A 23,115-nucleotide genomic window follows, 5' to 3' on the forward strand; every position below is an offset into this window, starting at 1 on the left:
GAACAGAATAAAAATCCCACACTTAAATAGGCACAAAGTTTCTGTCTTTGATGTAAGCCTGAGGACTTTTAACTTATCTCTTATCCACTTATCTCTTGCCCATTTTTAATAAGTACATGCAACCATTAAATTCTTCCCTTTGTAGACACAGAATAAAATACCTTTATGTCGGGAAATTGGCCCAGATAGGTGTCCAGTGTCAGCAAGGACCCATCCACTAACTTCTGATGGAAGTCTTCCCACAGCACATCACATTTCTGAAAGAAAAAAGGAAATAAAGAGATGAATGCAGAATTATTTTAACTGGATACCTTTCACCAACTTCTAAAAAGCCTGAAACTATAAAATCAGATAAGTACTAGTTCCTTGGATAGTAAATGGTAGAAGGAATGTGGATTATTTAAAAATACTTTAATTTGGCTACCATTTCTAAATTTACAATACTGAATATATAGGTTACCTAAGGGCTCAGCTCATTTAAAAATGCATTTCTGCTTCTGAATTAATAAAGAATGTATTCAACAGAAACTTCAAAAGGCTCCTGGTGTTGGTGGTTTAGTCGCTAAGTTGTGTCCGACTCTTGGCAACCCCGTGGACTGTAGCCTGCCAGGCCTTTCTGTCCAAGGGATTTTCCAGGCAAGAATACTGGAGTGGGTTTCCATTTCCCTCTCCATCAGAAGGCCCCTTATAAATCCTTATAAATGGATTTTGGGGCTAAGAGTCTGAAGAAATCCAGTAAAACAGCTTGCTTCTGAAGCAGTCCATGAAATTAGAAGCCACTCCATACAAACAACAAACCATTGCTGAAGCTTCCACACAGACAGCAGAAAACTTATAGTTACACTGGAAAGGGCCCTCCCATGCATGGAGTACCAGTTATGATAAACACAGTGACTATCAGATATTATGACTGTTATGACTACTACTGTCACTCTGTCAAGTCATAGTTGCTCAGATACATCCGACTCTTTGTGACTGCAGGCACTAAAGCCTGCCAGGTTCTTCTGCCCATGGAATGCCCCAGCCAAGAATACTGGAGTGGGTTGCCAGGCCCTTCTCCAGGGGATCTTTCCAACCCACGGATCTAACCTGGGTCTCCTACATTTCAGGCAGATTCTTTACCATCTGAGCCACCAAAGAAGCCCAAAAGTGAAAGTATTAGTTGCTCAGTCGTGTCCGACTCTGCAACCCATGGACATCAAGGCAGCTGGTTAAACACTTTACTTGTCTGTGTGTGTGTGTGTGTGATTTAATTCTCACAATATTCTTTTTTATTATTATTTTATTTTTAAACTTTACAATATTGTATTGGTTTTGCCATATATCAACATGAATCCGCCACAGGTATACACGTGTTTCCCATCCTGAACCCTCCTCCCTCCTCCCTCCTCCCTCCCTGTACCATCCCTCTGGGTCGTCCCAGTGCACCAGCCCCAAGCCTCCAGTATCATGCATCGAACCTGGACTGGCGACTTGTTTCATATACGATATTATACATGTTTCAATGCCATTCAATATTCTTATGAGGAAAAGTCTTCCTGTTATCTTTATGTAGAAGAGAATGCTGAAGCCCAGAGATGATATACAACCTGGCCTAGGTCATGTAGCTGGTAAATGACAGAGTCTGGGTTCAACGCTTGAATGTGAAGTCCACGATCTGTCTCTGACACCAGGCTGCCTCACCAGCACAGGGTTCATATCCCAGCTTTGTGACTTTAGAATGAGTTTCAGCTTACCCAATCAAGGGAACTGACAACATAAAGTGCCTCACAGAATCCCAAGAACATAGCAAGTGTGTAAGAACATCACTCCATATTCTTCCCATCACTACATTTGGGGTCTCCTGACACCATCTACCCTTTCTTTCTCCTTAGTAACACAACCTCCAGTTTCTGCCAGGCACATGGCCTCCTAGGACACAGACCACATTTATCAGTCTCCACTGCAAGCTACTGTAGCCATGAGACTAATTCTGCCAACAGGAGGGACTTGAAGGCAACATCCTTAAAGGGAGGTTTGTCCTCCACGCTTCTTCCTTCCTGTTACTGGAAGACAGAAATGAGTGCTGATAGCCAGAGCCAGACAGTCACTTGAAAGCAGAGATGACATCAAGGATGCAAAGATGGGCCCCTGATGGTCGTGGGTTCCCCCACCACACATGGGCTGCCAACCTTCAATGTCCATTATGGGAGAGAAGTTTCTGTCTTGATGAAACCACTTTTTAATGGTTGATTTGCTTCTTTTTCTTTTTCACCCTTTAAAACCCAGTTCTAACTGTTATAGATCCTTATTCAAGAATTTTATGCAGCCCAAAAATTTAAATCCATTATACAAAAAGGCTTATATTCTATCTGAGCAGACCCTCTGAACATGCGGTGTCAGGTGCTTCAGCTTCAAAAGAGCTCATATTTGGGTCAGCAACTGAAGATTCCCAAAATTCTGGAAGCCACAAGGACCAAGGTAGGATATCAGCTGTTTCCTTAGGAATAAAGGTCAAGATCGTGGCATTTGCCATACAGAGAATCGTAACACAGTGTTCTGAAAAGCCATTTATGCAAGCTTCTATCATTCCCTTAAAAAGTCTTCTTTTCATGATGAATTTTAAATGTTACACCTCTAATCAGAAATTTACAAAATGAGGTAAGCCTTTAAAACATGCTGTTGAAACAGTGTCTTTATATTTAAGAAATATGAGAAGATGTAATTACTCAAAACAGCATTGAAAAATGGTGTGTGGAGGCTGATTTTGCCCAATTCACATCCTGAAAGGTTTCAAAAGAAGTTAACAGAGCTAACAAGAGCCTTATTCATTAAAAAACTAATCTCTGTTTCTATCACAGTCATAACAAGATTATGATTTGTGATCAATATGGGAGTGTCAGAATTTTCAGGGAGCAGCCCAGATGAGTTGTTAACCCATCTTTCCAAAGGCTGCATAGATGGTCAGCATGTCACCTACCAGACCTTCCCCTGGGTTGTGGAGGCCACATCTCTTAGGTCTTCCATGCCTCATGAGAAGCAACAAGCTCCCGTGAAGTGGGCATGACAAACAACCACTCTTTGTTTTAACAAAGAACTTGGTCATGAGAAAACTCCCGACAGCAGGATTCCTAACGTCTGTAACAATCACATGCACTGTGCACTAGGTCGAGAGTGTGAGTACACAGGCTTTCAGTGTGTTATTAGGAGGTAAAATTAACACTCTCACTTTGCAGATGAGGAAACTGAAGCCAAAGAAGGTTAAAGAACTCACCCAGTGTCACATCCCATCCTGCCTTCCTCAAAGCAACAGTAACTACTTTCTTGCTTTCCAGAGCCAGACAGCCCTGGGCTAGACTGCATTTTAAGTGTTAAGACATGTCTTGGGATAAAGTATTTCATGAATTAAATTTCTACTGGCAAGGTCTGTCCTTAGCCCTGCAGACTGGCGAATGGACCAGCTGGTGGTCAACTGAAACAGATCCTCTTCTCAGCTCCTGTACCTGCTTTCAAGGAGGGATGGGGAAGTAGGGGCAGTACATAAAATCATGTCATGAGCCAATTCTCCTGCTGAAATGGGCTAAGAAGTGTAGTAAGGAACAGAAAAGTGCTACTCTTATGTTGAAGAAAAACAGTCTTTAACTCCCAGCTTTCTACCCAAGTGGTTTTATCATCATGTTCACTCCTCACTATGAGTTTGGATCAATCTGGATGGCGGAACTGCACAGTGCCTTCTGGGTACATGGTGTCCCCTCCTGATTAGGGCCATGAAGTGCTGAGAGGGGATAAGTTGAGTGAGTAGGACATGGTGGGACCCACAGGGAAGCCATGCTGGGCCTCCCGAGCGCTGTGACCGGCTCTCACCTCGCCAACCATTTTCACATCTTCACGCCCATACCAGTCAGGCTCATAGACTTCATGCAGTGACTCGGTAAGCTTCATGGAAGCCTCTTGCATGCCTAGCGTTGGAGAGAAACAATTCCTGTTAGAGAGAGGTGGGTGAAAAGTCTCTTCCTCCTTCCCCTACTTTTCTAAGTGAGAGGGAAAATCTTGAACACTTGCTAAATGTTTAAGGAAAAACTGGGCAAGTACAGCTGCTATTTGCATTTGTAGTCACGTCTTTCCTGATTCTGATTACAGCATGCACCTTCTTGTATTTACAATAACAGTGACAGATACAGGATCTTAAAAAAATAAATGAATAAACAAGGCATTCTATTCTGAAAACAATAAGTCCTACTAGGCTTGCTGTCACTTGTTAAATGATGTGAAACCATAAATGTACAGGCCACCTAGAGCTCTTCTCTATAAAATGACAGAGTCCTAGAAATTAATCCCAAATGAATTTGAATATTAGAAATAAAGCTTTTTTTTTTTTTTTTGAAGCAGACAGAAGCACCATCAACAGGATTTTGGGGCATAATATTTGAACTGTTTTAAGGGGCCTAAATTTAAAAAAAATTCTTTTTCCAATATCAAAAGCTATATATACAGTTTTAAGTTAGAAGGCTCAGAGAACTTCAAGTTCTTCAGTCTATGGGTCAGAATTTTAATTATTGGTATAATTTGGTATGTTGCAAAAATATGGTTTATTAACAACAGTAAAGATATAAAGTTTCCCAGTGCAGCATGGTGATATAAAGTGTCACTAAGTCTGTTTCAATCTCCCCTCTGCCCCTCCTTCAAAACATGAGGGTAAAGTGTGGACTACAGTGGAGACCACTCAGGGCTGGGAACAGAACAAGGAGGAGTCTTGGCTGGTGACTTGGAGAAGTGCCACTTTGGCACCAGACTGTCCCTCGTAGCTAGAAGGTGAGACCTGGCTAAGTTGGTGCCTTGGCCTTTGTCACTAGGAGAAATGAAATGAGGCTGGATAGAAGGAGAGGAGAGAAAAACCAGAGTGCCATCATCAGAAATAAAAGACACATCTCATAAACTCAATGGCAGTGAATCAAAGAGGGAAAGTTGTTTGTTAAACTGAAAGCTGCAACACTCTAAATTCAACCATGTGTTTGTTGGATTTAAAGCAGTCAGTTTTGGGTTCAACCGTGAGAGAAAAAAAGCCAAAATAGAAGGCGTCTGAGGAGTTTGAGGTTTTTGAGCACAAGCTGCCCATTCTCCTTGCTTGGTGCTTGTAATAAATTTTTTTCTGCTCCAGAAAATGAAAAATAAGATGTATGACATGATCAAAGTATATCCTCAAACAATATGTACAAGAGTCACACAATGGAAAATTATTCAGCAGCACAAAATAATGAAATAATGCAATTTGCAGCAACATGGAATGACCTAGAGATGATCACACTAAGTGAAGTAAGTCAGAGAAAGACAAATATATGATATCACTTATATGTGGAATCTAAAAAAAATGATACAAGTGAATTTATTTACAAAACAGAAACAGACTCACAGACTTAGAATACAAACCTATGGTTATCAAAGGGGAAAGGCAGGGGAGGGATAAATTATGAGTGTGTGACTAACATATACATACTACTTCACATAAATCGATGACCAACAAGATCCTATTATATAGCACAGTCAAATATATTCAATATCTTGTAATAATCTATAATGGAAAAGACTATTAAGAAGTGTGTGTATATATACACACATATATGTGTATATACATATAACTGAATCACTTTACTGTATACCTGAAACAACAACATTGTAATCAAATATATTTCAATAAATTATTTAAGAAGTAAAATAAAATATTAATTCCACCCCCCAAAAAAGAGTCAACATCTAATCTGGTATTTCACAATACTTTTCCTCTCTCTAGAGGGGCTTCCCTGATAGCTCATTTTGTAAAGAATCTTCCTGCAATGAAAAAGACCCCAGTTCAATCCCTAAGTTGGGAAGATGCACTCGAGAAGGGATAGGCTACCCATTCCAGTATTCTTGGGCTTCCCTGGCGGCTCAGCTGGTAAAGAATCCTCCTGCAATGTGGGAGACCTGGGTTCGATCCCTGGGTTGGGAAGATCCCCTGGAGAAGGGGATCCAGTATTCTGGCCTGGAGAATTCCATGGACTGTATAGTCCATGGGGTCACAAAGAGTCAGACACAACTGAGTGACTTTCACTTCACTTCACTTCAGGGGACAGACAGTCCCCCTTGTTTTCCCCTGGTAAGATGCAGATACCTATTTGGTTTTTGCACACGAAAAGTATGAACGTGTTTCGTAGCCACATGACGTGTGAAAGCCTGTGACCCTCTCTCCATAAAGGGCACATCACTGAACATGTTTAAGGACGCCCTTTACCACGAGGAGTACAAACAACCCACACCAGCTGAAATGACTTGACAACCACAAGATGAAGCCCAGCAGGGTGCTGTGGGAAAGCAGTGATGACTCAGTTCTCTGGGGACACTGATGAACCAGTCTTGTAGGTATAGAGACAGGCAAGCGTTGCATTGTGTGTGTGCTTCGTCATGTCCAGCTCTTTGTGACCCTTTGGACTATAGCCTGCCAGGCTCGTCTGTCCACTGGATTTCCCAAGCAAGAATACTGGAGTTAGCTCCCAATTACTCCTCCTGGGGATCTTCCCAACCCAGGTATCAAACCCATGTCTCTTGTGTCTCCTACATTGCAGGTAGATCCTTTTCCCACTGAGCCACAAAAAGTAATGCAAAAACTTCATCCATCCTCTAGCACTCTGAGTCCAAGCAAGGAAGAATCTTTCTCTTGTGATGTGGTCTTCACATGCAGTTACCGCTGACCATATGTGGCAGGAATATTTATCTTGAATGTCCATGTTTAACCCTAACCCTAAGCAAACTAATACTAAGAAATGCACCCATCAAATTCATACCAAAAGTGCATCACTAGTTAGAACTCTATCATTCAGATGGCAAAAGGCTTCTAAAGTTTTTTTTTAATTCTTCAAGTCAGATGGAAGTTATAAACAGCACATAGACAAGCTCTTAATGTCTTAAGAGGAAGAAAGAAGCATGATGGTATTGCAGAACAAAAACCGTTGTGGTGGAAAATGAAACTGTGACTTAAGTTTAAAATAAAATTATATAAATCTTACTCGTTGAGGCAAAAAAACACAATGTTGCAGTAAATATGTCTATTATCAGCCCAAAATAACTACTAATTGCTGTGTGGATAAGTAGAGGTGTGAGTAATTTGGGAAGACATTATTTTGACAAAAAGCTGTTTCTACAACCCTCCATAGGAAATACTCTGACAGATAGACAGGTGAACAAAACATAAGTCTTGCTCTTAAAAGACAAAAAGATTGGCATAGATTTAGAATTTCCTCTGGTGGCAGAGCTAAAGAGGAAAAAACATAGCTAAAACCCAAGTTTCCTTCAAAGTAATTTGGCAACATTAAAGCAGAATAGATGCTAAGTGCCAATGTTTTCTTGGGCTTTCCAGGTGGCTCAGATGGTAAAGAATCCACCTGCAAGGCAAGAGACCTGGGTTCAATTCCTGGTCCAGAATATTCCCTGGAGAAGGGAGTATTTTCTTAAAAGATTAGTGGTTTCCAAAACCATAAGTATCAAAATTCATACATAGACGAATGATCATCTTACTACTGGATGGGAACCATTTCCCTCTCACCAAAAATTTGGAGCATCCTAGACCTCAGTTTTCCAAAATATTCATTAGTAATAAATTATAGTACACACCATATGTTATAGGAATAATACATGAAATGAGCCATAAAAAGCTTATGTCTGTGCCTGGCACACATGTGTTCAATAAAATTGAACTATAATTATTATTAAACTATTAGCCTAGACTTCTTAAAAAGTCTCCAGTTTCATTTCCTCTAGTTTGTATTTCATACCATTACAATAATTATTTCTAAAATGCTAATCTGATCATGTGACTCATTCCCTCACCTAAAAGAATGTAAGGACTCTCTTCTCCATTGACACAATAAAACCCAAGATTTCTTCTACCTGGAAAGTCTTTCCAACATCAACCTCTTTCCCTGGCATATCTTATCACCTGATGACTATGGATGTCCCCTTCTTGGGTTCATTCAGTGTAAGTTCTGCAGAAGGGCCATTCCTGACCTGGTCTCCTGTCCCTCAGCTAAGGTGGGAGGACTCTCCTTTGCTGTGATAGCACAGAGCATGCTTCTCTTAAACTACACATTACCGTGCATATCTGGCCTTTTTGTTTATTAGCTTTCTCTACCACAAGCCCCATGAGAGCAAACACTGTCTCATTCATCTCTGCATCCCTATCTTCTAGAACAGTGTCAGGCCCATAATTGAGACTCAATGCAATGTTTGCTACTAAAATCAATGAGAGCATAAGTCCCCTACAAAGTCCAAGCCATCAGCAGAAATAACAAAGCCCCACAGGAGTGAATGCCACCCAGAGATTAGGGATAATAAAACAAAGAGTAGAGCTCATTGAATCCAATTTCATAGAATGCCAGTAGCAGAGATGTGGGGGGACTTCTGAGAGCAACTGGAGCGCTTTATAGCTGAGGAACATCTGGCACATTTTACAAATGAGGCAGTTGACAGGCTTGGCTTATCCCATAGTTGCCTCTGAGACTGGACTCAGGACTCATCACTCTACTGGTGAGATCTCATTCTCTGTAATGCTGCCTGTATTAAACCGCCCCATTAGTTAGCTAGAGTTGTTCTTGTGAAAACCAGAAAAATGGGCCATGAAAGCACTGTGAAAAAGCAAATTATAATCTACTTAATGCATAACCCTTATCTTTAAGTGTGTTTCCAAAACTCAAAATATGCTCCAAGGAATGCTGATTCTTTCTAAGACTTTGAGAAGAAAAAAGCATTCTACAATTAAATCAGTGGGAAAATGCTGCCCATGCCACAGGCCTATGGGAGATTAGATTAAGGGTTAAGGGTTCTGATAAACTCTGCAGTAAACTGTTTAAAAACTCATTCCACAGCCTCAGCCAGTCATTTAAACAGAGATCTCTCTTAGAGAAGAGAGATTTGTTTGTTAGTCTTGTTTGTTAGTCATGCAATCAACAAACTTTGTGGGGAAAAGCTACTAGACAGTGCCTCCTCCTTCGTGTGCAGATGTCGCCATGAGAAGTGGGGTGCAGGTGCAGATGTCACCATGAGAAGTGGGGTGCAGGGCGCAGACTGATGGAAGAGTCTCTTTGACGCTGCACCCATTGTCTCCCTGGAGCCAAGTCTTCTCACGGTGGATTCTCCTTCCAGACCACATTAGGGAGAAGAAATAAGCCAATCTTTTTAAACAGCATTCTCCACACTAGGGCAGTAAAATAGACCCAAATACATAGTCTTGGACAAGAGATCCAATTCGCTCATTCATTTAACAAAAGTATCCACTTTTTAAAAAATCAGCTAACCAAGAGAAAATCCTGTACTTTAAAGTGTATGACTTCTTGTGTTCAAATCTTGAATCAACAATGAAAGAATTACCTAGAGTGCCTTCTATTTTCTGACCAAACTGTTAGAAATATTTGAGGTAAACTTTTTTAGAGCAGTTAACTATGATCTCTGTGAATTGTGGAGGTTAAATTCTCTGGGTCTCACTTCTTTACAAATGAAGTAAATGATTGCAAGATAAGGCTAATGTCATTTACGTGTGATGGGTGGTGACAAAGAAGTAACATGCGTAAAACACAGTACACAGCCTGCTGCTGCTGCTGCTGCTAAGTTGCTTCAGTCGTGTCCGACTCTGAGTGACCCCACAGATGGCAGCCCACCAGGCTCCCCCATCCCTGGGATTCTCCAGACAAGAACACTGGAGTAGGTTCCCATTTCCTTCTCCAATGCATGAAAGTGAAAGTGAAGTCGCTCAGCCATGTCCAACTCCTAGCAACCCCATGGACTGCAGCCCACCAGGCTCCTCCGTCCATGACATTTGCCAGGCAAGAGTACTGGAGTGGGTTAGTACACAGCCTAGCATGTAGTAAAGTGAAGTCGCTCAGTCATGTCCGACTTTTTGCGATCCCACGGACTGTAGTCTACCATGCTCCTCCATCCATGAGATTTTCCAAGCAAGAGTACTGGAGTGGGTTGCCATTTCCTTCTCCAGAAGATCTTCCTGACCCAGGGATTGAACCCAGGTCTCTCATTAAAAAGCAACAGAGGTAAGTTGTCATTACTCCATTGTACAGATGAACTCAAATTATGAAACAATGCAATACTGATGGCTATATAGTTCAACGGCAGTCCAAGGCAATAGCAAGGTCTCAGGAAACACAGAGACCAGACCATGCATTGCACCCCTGCTGTTTAATAAGCCCATGACCCTAGACAAGCTATTTAACCCTTCTATGCCTGGCTTTTAACGATAAAATGAAGATAAAATAAGTACCTGCCTCATAGAGTTGTCAGGTGAATTGAAATTATATGGCTGGTTTATAAAATAATAAAAGCGTAAATACATCTTAGTTTAAAAATTACTTTCACTGATTTTGACTTTTATGACTAATTTTTATTAAGAGCTTCATTATGTAGCCATAACTTTGTAATCAATTTCATACATCCACATGGAAACTGTTAAGAATAAATTCTTGGAAATGAAACTAGTGTGTCAAAAGGCATGCCCCCCCTCCACACACACACAAAATAAAAAATCACATATAAAAGCCTTTGCCAAATCCCTCTTCAAGAAAGCAGTCTTACCAGAAGTGTACAAAAGGAGTCCATTTCCCACGGCTCTGCCAATGCTAGGTATTACAGCTCTGTTTGGGGTCTTTTTTTTTTTTTTTAACTTTTTATGTCTTTGAACACTTACAAGAAAAATAACATCTTCTCCCTTTGATTTCATATTATATTCTTTGAATACTCAGGACAAGCATTTTTCACATTTATTACCCACCCACAGATCTTCTTTGATTAATTTTCTCTCCATATGTTCTACTCGGTTTTTCTTTTGATCCACTAATCTTCATTTAGATTACTTACTGAGCTCTTTATCTCCTGGCTCACTTGCATTAAAATATGCTGTCAAAATAATTTTTTAAGCATTGTGTACATTAATGAGGTCAAATCTCTCAAACTTGCCCTTTCCAATTTCTGCCTTCTCGGGGAGCCTTGTAAAGACCTTGTCACCGGAGACTGGAGATTAAGTCTACTGTATTTTATTCTGGCACTTGAGCGCATTTCTTTGTCTACATATTTAAATTTTCACTATATTTGGAAATAAGAAGGAGAGACTAGAGAATGAGGTTGGGAATCTCACTTTTTTTCTGAGTGTTTGGCCAGTTTACCCAAGAGTCATTGTCAGATGATCCATTCTCTCCCCACTAATCTCAAAATCTGCCTTATCATCCACCGTGGGTGCACTTGAATCTGACTCAGTGCAGGGGACTGGGTGTCTCCGGAGGCAGAGATGGAGTACCCAACCTGATTGCTCTCTCCACTCTCCACCACTAGCCTTATTTCCTCGCCTTGAATATCAAGAGACTAGAAACAACAGCAGAGCCTCTCTTTCCCCTCCAGTGGCAGGGCTGCAGGTGCAGCTGGTCCTGACAAGTCATAGGCAATTCGGGGCCATGTTTCACGTCAGTGCTGCTGTCATCCCTTGCCTGCTCCTGCTAGAGGGCTTATGTGCAAGTCTAAGAGCCTCAAACTCTTGGGACATACTCTCCCTTGGGATGAAACCAGCTGCAGCTTTTCTTAAACAAGGTCTGCAGCTCACTCTAACTCTTCCTAGAAAGCTCTGGCACATGGGAGGCACTTATTCCTAGTTTACAGCATAAGGGCCCACATATTTTTTTCCTTATATACCCTGATTATCATTTCAATGGGAACTGGGGACTGGGTAGAATGGAACACCTGTGCTCAAGTACCCATCCTGCCAGAAAGCCAAATGGCTTTCTAATTAACACTCGATCCTGTCACTCTTAAATTCCAAGAACAACCTGTGCTTGGTAACATGCAGTAAACAACCCAGACACATTACCTTTGATAGCTGCTAAGTATCCTCGGAGTTCTCGCTGAAGTCTGGTACCCTCTGCCTGAAAACACACAAACACAGAGATGCTCAACATCTTGTTTATATTTTGCATGCAAACATGCACAAAGCCATAAGCTTAGAGTTATTTTTACCAGAAGCTCATTCTTGAAAGAAAATAAATATGTGAATTCAGACTAAACAAGGTATCCATCACTCTAGATATTTACAGAGATTTTATTCAGCTTAAGAGGGAAAGGAGAAGGCAAGTAAGACTTTGCTAAGAATAGAAACTGACCCACCATACAGCCTTCTATACATTCAAGAGCTAGTAAGTCTCTCAATTTTGACACATAGGTTACAATGGTAGGAAACCACCACTGTTCACTGTTTAATATGGTAGCTACTAGGCCAAGGTTGTCAAGTGTTTACAATGTAGCTAGCCTGAATGAAGATGTACTGGAAGTGTAAAATACTCACCGGGTTACAGAGATTTAGTACCAAAAACATACACACACACAAACACACACACACACACACATATATATACACACATATATCATTAATATATTCTAGATAGACTGTATATTGATTCAATATTTTGGATATAATGCATTAAACTATATTATTAAGATTCACTGTAACTCTTTTCAGTTTTTCTTAAATTGAAGTATCATGCATGCTCAGTTGTTCAGTCATGTCCAACTCTTTGCAATCCATGGACTGTATAGCCCACCAGCCTTCTCTGTCTGAGGAATTATCCAGGCAAGAATATAGAAGTGGGTTACCACACCCTTCTCCAGGGGATCTTCTCAACCCAGGGATCAAACCCGAGTTGGTTTATAATACTGTGTTAGTTTCAAGTGTACAGCCTCTTTTTACTTTTTAAAATATGGCCACTAGAAAATTTTAAATTATGAGTGTGGTGTGTGTTATATTCCTACTGCTGCTGCTGCTGCTGCTAAGTCGCTTCAGTCATGTCCAACTCTGTGCGACCCCACAGACAGCAGCCCATCAGGCTCCCCCATCCCTGGGATTCTCCAGGCAAGAATACTGGAGTGGGTTGCCATTTCCTTCTCCAATGTATGAAAGTAAAAAGTGAAAGTGAAGTCACTCAGTCATGTCCGACTCTTAGCGACCCCATGGACTGCAGCCTACCAGGCTCTGCCGTCCATGGGATTTTCCAGGCAAGAGTACTGGAGTGGGGTGCCATTCCCTTCTCCGTATATTCCTACTGGACATCACCAAAATAGAGAAATTGTTAGAGTGTAAATTTTGGCCTAGGAATACTTGTTTTGGTTTTTTTTTTTTTTTCACATTTAACATTTTATCTTAGATTTTATTTTGTATTTTTTTATTATTTTTTTATATTTATTTTTTTATTTTATTTTTAAACCTTACATAATTGTATTAGTTTTGCCAAATATCAAAATGAATCCACCAGGAATGCATTTAGAAACTCATAGACCCTGAGACTACGATTAGATTTTGGTCTGGAGTTACCCAAGGAAATGTTAATGGTCGTGTGGGGAAGTGAAGCAGGGAGGGAAAGAGAGGTAACTCAAGGTGCACTAACAAGTAAGTTTCCACAGTGGGGAGCCCTGCCTTAATTCAACTGGGGAACTCTAGGAGACAGACTCAAACATCCTACAGACATCCTCACCAAGGGGCAAGAGAGTTGGGACATTTAATATCATCTCCTGTTGGACATTGGCTAATGGCTGCTTCTTAAAAAGAAAGTGAAAGTTGCTCAGTCATGTCTGACTCTTGTGACCCCATGGAATAGTCCATGAAATTCTCCAGGCCAGAATACTGCAGTGGGGAGCCTATCCCTTCTCCAGCAGATCTTGCTGACCCAGTAATTGAACCGGGGTCTCCTGCATTGCAGGCAGATTCTTTACCAGCTGAGCTAGCAAGGAAGCCTGAACCCTGCTTCTGGGGAACATGAATTCCCTATTATATCCACACAGGGACAGACAGGTCTCTAGGAACCATAGTAAGACCTCAATCAAAGAGTTCTGCTGTTGGCAACTGCAAGTCAATCTAGTGGGGTCAGAAAAGGTAGGTACCGAAGGCATATAGCTGGGCACCAACGGTGTTGTCTATGACACTGCAAGGAAACACATCAAAAAAATGTATTTTAACTGCACAGTCATTGAATAGAAGTACACAGAACTAGCATATAGAATGACTCCACCTTGAAAATTAATATGATCACAACTATTTTACAACTCTAACTTGATAGTTAATAATATACCCACTAATATAGTAACTATAATGGTCATATCATTTCAACAAGCATTTGTTAGAATTTACCAAAAAGGAATCCTTTAAAAGAAATGAAGTAGCCCTCATAGTCAACAAAACAGTCTGAAATGCAGTACTTGGGTACAATCTCAAAAATGACAGAATGATCTCTATTCATTTCCAAAGCAAACCATTCAGTATCACAGTAATCCAAGTCTATGCCTCAACCATTAATGCCAAAGAAGTTGAAGCTGAATGACTCTATCAAGACCTATAAGACTTTCTAGGAGAAGGCAATGGCAACCCACTTCAATACTCTCGCCTGGAAAATCCCATGGACAGAGGAGCCTGGTAGGCTGCAGTCCATGGGGTCACTAAGAGTCAGACATGACTGAGCGACTTCACTTTCACTTTTCTTTTCATGCACTGGAGAAGGAAATGGCAACCCACTCCAGTGTTCTTGCCTGGAGAATCCCAGGGATGGGGGAGCCTGGGGGCTGCTGTCTATGGGGTCACACAGAGTCAGACACGACTGAAGCAACTTAGCAGCAGCAGCAGCAGCAGTACAAGACCTTCTAGAACTAACACACAAAAACGATGTCCTTTTCATCATAGAGGACTAGAATGGAAAAGTAGGAAGTCAAGAGATACCTGGAGTAACAGGCAAGTTTGGCTATGGAGTACAAAATGAAGCAGGGTAAAGGCTAATAGGATTTTGCCAAGAGAACGGACTGGTCATACTAAACACCCTCTTCCAACAACCCAAGAGACAACTCTACACATGGATATCACCAAATGGTCAATAACAAAATCAGATTGATTATATTCTTTGCAGCTGAAGAAGAAGCTCTACATAGTCAGCAAAAACAAGACCAGGACTGACTATGGCTCAGATCATGAACTCCTTATTACAAAATTCAGACTTAAATTGAAGAAAGTAGGGAAAATCACAAGACCATTAAGGTATGACCTAAAACAAATCCCTTTTGATTATACAGTGGAAGTGAGAAACAGAGTCAAGGGATTAGATCTGATATACAGAGTGCCTGATGAACTATGGATGGAGGCTCATGACATTGTACAGGTGGCGGTGATCAAGACATCTCCAGTAGAAAGAAATGCAAAAATGCAAAATGGTAGTTTGAGGAGGCCTTATGAATAGCTGAGAGAAGAGAAGCTAAAGGCAAAGGAGAAAAGGAAAGATATACCTATCTGAATGCAGAGTTCCAAAGAATAGCAAGGAGAGATAAGAAAGCCTTCCTCAGTGATCAATGCAAAGAAATAGAGGCAAACAATAGAATTGGAAAGACTAGAGATCTCTTCAAGAAAATTAGAGATACCAAGAGAACATTTCATGCAAAGATGGGCACAATAAAGGACAGAAACAGTATAGACCTAACAGAAGCAGAAGATATTAAGATAGAGGTGGCAAGAATACACAGAAGAACAAAACCAAAAGATCTTCATGAACCAGATAACCATGATGGTGTGATCACTCACCTAGAGCCAGACATCCTGGAATGTGAAGTCAAGTGGGCCTTAGGAAGCATCACTACAAACAAAGTTAGTGGAGGTGATGGAATTCCAGTTGAGTTATTTCAAATTCTAAAAGATGATGCTGTGAAAATGCTGCACTCAATATGCCAGCAAATTTGGAACACTCAGCAGTGGCCACAGGACTGGAAAAGGTCAGTTTCATCACAATCCCAAAGAAAGGCAATGCCAAAGAATGCTCAAACTACCACACAATTGCACTCATCTCACACGCTAGCAAAGTAATGCTCAAAATTCTCCAAGCAAAGCTTCAACAGAACGTGAACCGAGAACTTCCAAATGTTCAAGTTGGATTAAAAAAAGGCAGAGGAACCAGAGATCAAATTGCTAACATCCGTTGGATCATCAAAAAAGCAAGAGAGTTCCAGAAAAGCATCTACTTCTGCTTTATTGACTAATCCAAAGCCTTTGACTGTGTGGATCACAACAAACTGTGGAAAATTCTTCGAGAGATGAGAATACCAGACCACCTGACCTGCCTCCTGAGAAATCTGTAGGCAGGTCAAGAAACCAGTTAGAACTGGACATGGAACAACAGACTGGTTCTAAATCAGGAAAGGAGTACATTAAGGCTGCATATTGTCACCCTGCTTATTTAACTTACGTGCACAATGCCAGGCTGGATGAAGCACAAGCTGGAATCAAGATTGCTGGGAGAAATAACCTCAGATATGAAGATGACATCACCCTTATGGCAGAAAGTGAGGAGGAACTAGAGTCTCTTGATGAAAGTAAAAGAAAAGTGAAAAATCTTGCTTGAAACTCAACATTCAAAAACTAAGATCATAGCATCTGGTCCCATCATTTCATGGCAAATTGATGGGGAAACAGTGGAAACAGTAAGAGACTATTTTCTTGGGCTCTGCAGATGGTGACTGCAGCCATGAAATTAAAAGACACTTGCTCCTTGGGAGAAAAGCTATGACCAACCTAGACAGCATATTCAAAAGCAGAGACATTACTTTGCCAACAAAGGTCCATCTAGTCAAGGCTATGGTTTTTCCAGTGGTCATGTATGGCTGTGAGAGTTAGACCATAAAGAAACTGAGCGCCAAAGAATTGATGCATTCGAACTGTGGTGTTGGAGAAGACTCTTGAGAGCCCCTTGGACTGCAAGGAGTTCCAACCAGTCCATCCTAAAGGAAATCAGTCCTGAATATTCATTGGAAGGACTGATGCTGAAGCTGAGGCTCCACTACTTTGGCCACCTGATCTGAAGAACCAACTCTTTAGAAAAGACCCTAATGCTGGGAAGGATTAAAGGCAGGTGGAGAAGGGGCTGACAGAGGATGAGATGGTTGGATGGCATCACCAACTCTATGGATATGAGTCTGAACAAGCTCCAGGAGTTGGTGATGGACAGGGAAGCCTCCAGTGCTGCAGTTCATGGGGTCACAGAATCAGATAGGACTGAACAACTGAACTGAACTGAACCAAAAAAGGAAGGGGATGAACAGGAAAAAAACTACTTCCTTCAGTAAATTACAATCTCGTAGAGGAACTAAAATATCTATAGGAAAAATTGCATCTCAAAGCAGATTATATTAACTTAGTCATCCAGAGTGTTTGGAATATAAAGGAAAGATAAAATGCCCAGTGCATTTAAAAACAGATAGTGATTAATACAAATAAACTCTGAAAAAAAGTGTTTAAGACCATGCTGGACTCCAAAATAAATTCTGGAAGAGAATATTTTCCTAGATATTATAATGCAGGTATAGTGACATTATTTCTCTAAAGTCTATGTAAAACTCTGGTGAGGTTTTCTTTACCTGCCTTAATCTCAAGCTATTTTTGCAACTCTGTAAATCCAGGTATTACTAGATGAAAGCTTAATGTTAAGTCATTTGTTAGCACATATAAACTTCAATACAAATGGTGCTATTCAGAATGGCAACACAGAAATTATCAGAGTTCTAAACAACTGACTCCCTTTCTTGTGGCTCAGTATGGCTGAATATGAAAACTCTAGGCTTCCTTTGTTTTTCTGAGCCATTCAGAAATACAGTGTGAGAGCAAACTGCCACAAGCTAGATGGTTGGATGGCATCACCCACTCAATGGACATGAGTTTGAGCAAGCTCCGGAAGTTGGTGAAGGACAGGGAAGCCTGGCAGCCCATGGGGTCACAAAGAGTCAGACACGACTGAGAAACTCAACAACAATAGTGGCTTTCCAAAACATCAAAGTATAGTGCAAAACTGTAGACAAATGATAATGAGAATGAAGAAGAATGTGAATGATAAACACTTGGGTAAAGGTAGAAGATAAGAAGGATCCACAGAAGAAACAGGTAGAGTCAAGCCAAGGTCCCCAACATGAACATGAAGAGAATCTGAGGAAAAAAGAAGGAAGTCTTTTCCAGTTGATTATCGATTTTGTGACAGGTACTGTGTAAGATTCTAAGTATGTAAAATACTGAAAAGATATTTTGGGGGGGGATTTTATTATTGTCACATCTACACTGCACCTCCCTACCAGATCTGCTTGGGGGAGGATTATAGTTCCTGCCCCATCAACAATAAGCTTGGCTGTGGGACTTGACTTGGTTAATGAAATGTGAGTGGAAGTGCCATGTGCTACTTCTGAGCAGAAGATATAAGAGCCATCGCATACTCTTATCATGCCTTTTCCCCTCTAGTATGAGCCCCATGATGTTCCAGACTGGGTTTGCTTCTCCAGCCTGGGTCTCAGAGTGAAGGGAAGATGAAGAACACGTCCGTGTATGTTTTCACAAGTGAGAAACCAACCTGCTCTTAAAAGCCAATGAGGTATTGCCACCATGGCATGACCTACCATAAAGAGCCTGATACGATGGTTCACCGTCAAGAGCAGAAATGCAGAAAGGCAGAGGAGGTTGAAATCTAGCAATAACAACAACAACAAAAAGCCAGTGGAGTTACTGAGCAGAAAAGCATTAAAGGTATTTACAGAAACACTTCAGAAAGGAACTCAAACTGAAAAGATGATGGACAAAGTGCATGGTTTAGCAAATGGAGTTTGAGAGGCAGTCATGTAATTGATAGAGGCTGCATATTACTGAGAGAGGACAGCAAGGCCAGAATCATTTGTCCGAACAGATGGCAGATCATTTAGAGAAAATAATATGTGAACTCAGACATGTGATTTACTCAGGTAGATCTAGAACCAGGCTGATCTAAAGCCTACATCCTAAAAGGGGCAATTAGGAAGGTATGACTCCCCTAAGGCCACATTTTTCAAAATAAATAAGTGTAGAGTTTGGGGGTACTTAATGGTTTGTCTAGGGCACTTATAGCCACACCTAAAACATCTCTGTGGAACATCTGTTTATTGAGGTTGAATGAAGCTAATGGATAAATCATTATTTTGCCATCACTAAGCCACCTTGCTATGATGTAGAATGAAAAACTGCGTAGAGATGAAACAGAACTTCACAGATGTCTCCTGTCTTCAGACATCTGCTTTAGGGTTCTGCTCTACTGCTGTTCTGCTCCTGCCCTAGAAGAATGCAAGAAGTACTTAGCTAAGGCAGGCCTCACGTCTCACCTAGAAGGATGCTCTTCCTGCAGGAAGTAATACAAAGCCAACCAGAGTAAATGATGGTTCTGAGTTCCCACGACTGCCTAGAGTACCTGGAAACAATAAAAGAACAGTGTGGAAGGACATTCTTTTCCCAAATATTTAAGGAATAAAGCATGTCAAACTAAGTCCACAATTAAGTCTCTGCCTTTTCTTTGAGCACTAGAAAGACTATGAAATATTCAGGTTCCAATCTATACACTGAATTCATCTAGCCCAACGGGGTCAATAAAAATTTTTTTAAATAAATTAAGAATCCCAGGAGAAATGTTAAATACTGTGAGTGGAAGAAAGTCAAACTATATAATAATGGCTTATCTAGATGAGTTCAATTTAACTAGATAAAATGGAAGCTAATTTAAATAACTTTATTCTTTTCCAATTATTAACATTCCTAATTTTCCTCATGAATATTAAGGTTCATAAAGCATTTGGTAATAACCATACTGAATTTCATATAAAGTTCTCCCTGAGTCGAAAAAGTAAGTCTCTGGAGAGAAATTTTTCACCTACAATATGTCACAGAGTAGTTCTTTTGCACAAAACCTATTGCATAATAAAATTTATGCATCATTATTCTATCTGAATCACAAGTAAGGTTTAAATGAGGAATAAATTCTTATAGCACTGCTCAGATTTCACTGAATCTAAAGTTCATTCCACATTCCTCTGAAAATTTCCATTTCAGTAATTCACCCTTGAATTATGTACTGTGAGTGTTTATGTATACCGAAAAGAGATTCAAAATTCCACAACCTTGAGAATTTTTCCTGCTTTTTCTTAATATTGTTATCAACAGGACAAGATAAAATTATTATTCTAACTCTTGGTCACACTATCCTCAGGGTTTATGGGCAAGTGAATCCTATTATAATTAAGTTGTCTGCATTGCCTACTAATACTCCTATTAGGAAATGATCCTAGAAGGATTCACCACCCACCTGGCATACATGGCCTTGGTGTTACTCAGAGGTTCTTCATTTTTTCAAATGAATCATTTATCAGTGTCAGGAGCAGCTGCCTCTCAAGCCCAGAAGGTCCCCCAGGCCTCACTTTCTTCCCACACAGCCTGAGGGAGTGACTTGTTTCTCCCTCCTCATTAAAGCTACTTCCACCCACTCCCTCCCTTGGGTGTCACACCCTCAAAGGACTGGGGAGAAGAAAGCTGTCTCCCCAGTCCTGTTTCCTGGCTGTCCTGGAAAACAACCCAGGGTCATTTTGGGTTTCATCATGAAGCCACCAAGAATTCATAGGCAAGCAAAAGTATTCATGGTTTTAAAAGCTTACAAAGGTCTGAGATACATTGCCTCATTTAAAAAAAGTTTAAAAATCCCTTTTTTGTCTTGCTAAGTGGTTTCTTGAAGCTGTTGCTTTCTTCCCCTGGTCCTGTGAGCACCTCTCATGGTAATCTGCCTCTAAGGATTAGACTGAAGTATAAAATCTAATTAAATAGCTGGAGAAAGAATGCAGCAGGGACACCACCATGGAAGGTTTCAGATATCTCTGTTACCCAATACAAAGAAATTACATTCCATACCTAATTAAATGTGTTTCCAAGTTGTTTTACATCAGATTGGTCCTCAGAAACACCAGTCTCTTAATTATTTGTTTATATGTCTTCAGGGGAGGGGAGAGCAGAGAAGGGTGTCCAGACCCAGACAAGCTGGGCTCTTGGATAGTTCTCACGTAAGTCTCTCTTCAGCACCTCGGACAGGTCCCAGACTCAGCTGTTCTTAAACTTTCATGAGTTAATCTATGTAGTGTCAAAGGACCAGCTGTAAAGGCCACCATGTCAAAGTTTCCTACTGCATTTTGGTAAGCGCAAAGAAGTGTTACAGACAGATTTCCTACAAGTTGAGTCAGGTTCCTGATAAAGAAAGCTACCACAGATTGACACACAAAGATAGTGTCTCTAAGTCCTACAACTACAGCAAACTGTCTCTGGGCACTGGGCTTAAAAACAGGACTGCATTAAGCTATGATGAATAACACTTGAAGATTAATGTCATGTCTTTTATTGTTTAGGTACATTAAATTCCAAAGCACTAAAAAAAAGATATATATACTTATGCCTAGGACTTCAGGAGCCAATACAGAGGTAAACTTTTGTTAGCTCACTTTTGACCCATTTACTTTTGCCTGAAAGCAAGAAGACAAACATGAGACATTAATTTTACCAGATTGTATATACAATTCATAGAATGAATTAACTAAACTCATGGCAACAGTGTCTATAAATTCAGGGGCACCATGCCCCATACTGTAATCCCAGGTACATGACACCTTTGTTCAGGGAATATATACCACTGTGTCCCTGAGTGTACTTGCAAAACCAAATCCAGTGCATTTTATTTGCAAGATTATACAGATCTAGCTAAACATCTTAAGGCAACGAGTATGTAATACCTATTAAACAAGCAATGTTCTGTTGAATTGACTTGTTAAAATATGGTAAATGTAATACTGATTTCTATTTAGAGGTAGCTTTTGTCTTAAAAATAGAAAAAAAGCAAGCAGCACCCACAAGACAGAACATTTTTTATTAACTATCCTCTTTAAGAAATGGTGAGTTGATGATTAAAAAGGAGTCCAGGTGGAAGGTCAACAGCACAAACAGATGTATACAACTTGGATCTGAAGAGATATAACTTCAAAAATTGTGATTTCACAACAGTAAGTCCTATCTGTTCGTCTGTGATCATGAACCTATAGAAGTTCCCAGAGTTACATTATTATTTTTGGCCTTTACTGATATTATTTTTCCTCCTGAAAAGGTTAAGTAACACATCAGAATTAAAACTGGCTCAATTTCTCAGAGTTCAGACAGGTTAACTCAATCTTAAAAGTAATGTGAGTACATTTTGTGATCATTTTTGAAGCTGAGAAGATAATTAGATTATCAAGGAGATGAGATCTAATGGAGTCATAATCAGCAACTTGATGAACAGATAACTAATAATGTCTGAATCCACTTATGATCAAAGACCACATTAGGCTGCTCAACACTCCAGGCATTCTTGGTTTACTAAGAAATAGTGCTCTATTCTGACAAGTTCAGGTTCCGATTCAGTTGGAAGATGAGAGTTTTTCAAAGGTAAAAGCAGCAGGATCTCAGGAACATATATTTTTTGCTTCTTTGCTTTGAGCTCTTTGTAGTTATAGGAGCTCTCATTAAGAAACTAGCATTGGTTTCATAAACCGATTTCTTTATTTTAAAAGATTTCTTTTGCAAATCTTCATGCAAAAGATACAAGATAGACAGGAGACTGGAGTGCATTTGAAATAATATTTCTGGGCTAATGGCAGTAGGGGGTGGTACAGAGAAGGAAGAGAGACATCAAAGAGGACATCTCAGCTTCCACAGTTTTATCCAAGATTCATGGCCCAATTTCCAGCTATCCTTGTCAGCAATCCCAAGAGCACCTATGATCTGAAAACCAAATCAAATATCTTTTGCCTTTCAACAAAGTAAAATTAGAAAGCTAGCTAGCAATTACAGGTACCATTTTCCATGTATTTCCCTTAAGCCAACTAACTTGAGTTTATACAGATCTCTACTCTGAGCTTTTGGATCAGAGCTACTCTATTGTGTGTTCAAGGAGATAGACTGCCTAGTTAGAACTGTTAAACTCACCACAGCAGGCAGGCCAGATATTGACATAGTTATGTATTATTTTTTCTAAACATGTACCCACAGGTTATGATCAATCAAATAACCGAGAAACTCCCTCAAAAGTTGTGATTAAGAAGAAACATTTTAAATTTTGTAAAATATTTGCACACTAAGATGGTTTTCAGTACTATGGAATTCTCACAAAAACTTAAGAGTTAACCAGAAAAACCAGTAAACTTTATCTCCAGAGAGGCAGACATATATGAATTCTCTTAAAATAT

The 23,115-nt window shown here is 40.2% G+C and overlaps 1 protein-coding gene across 2 annotated transcripts in view; it reads right to left on the reverse strand.

Moving 5' to 3' along the window:
- AMPH (amphiphysin) overlaps positions 1–23,115 on the reverse strand; it is a 215,109-nt gene that overhangs the window by 83,586 nt on the left and 108,408 nt on the right. For both annotated transcript variants that reach the window (XM_086398398.1, XM_086398397.1), the window contains exons 3-5: positions 11,870–11,924; positions 3,844–3,938; positions 162–257 (exon numbers count right to left, since the gene is read on the reverse strand). In XM_086398398.1, coding sequence (XP_086254524.1) covers positions 162–257; positions 3,844–3,938; positions 11,870–11,924 — 246 coding nt within the window. The remainder of the gene's footprint in view (positions 1–161; positions 258–3,843; positions 3,939–11,869; positions 11,925–23,115) is intronic.

Source organism: Bos grunniens, chromosome 4 (genome assembly GCF_055505025.1).
Source record: "Bos grunniens cultivar Pamir isolate PY7600 chromosome 4, Bosgru_T2T1.0, whole genome shotgun sequence".
Lineage (NCBI taxonomy): Eukaryota > Metazoa > Chordata > Mammalia > Artiodactyla > Bovidae > Bos > Bos grunniens.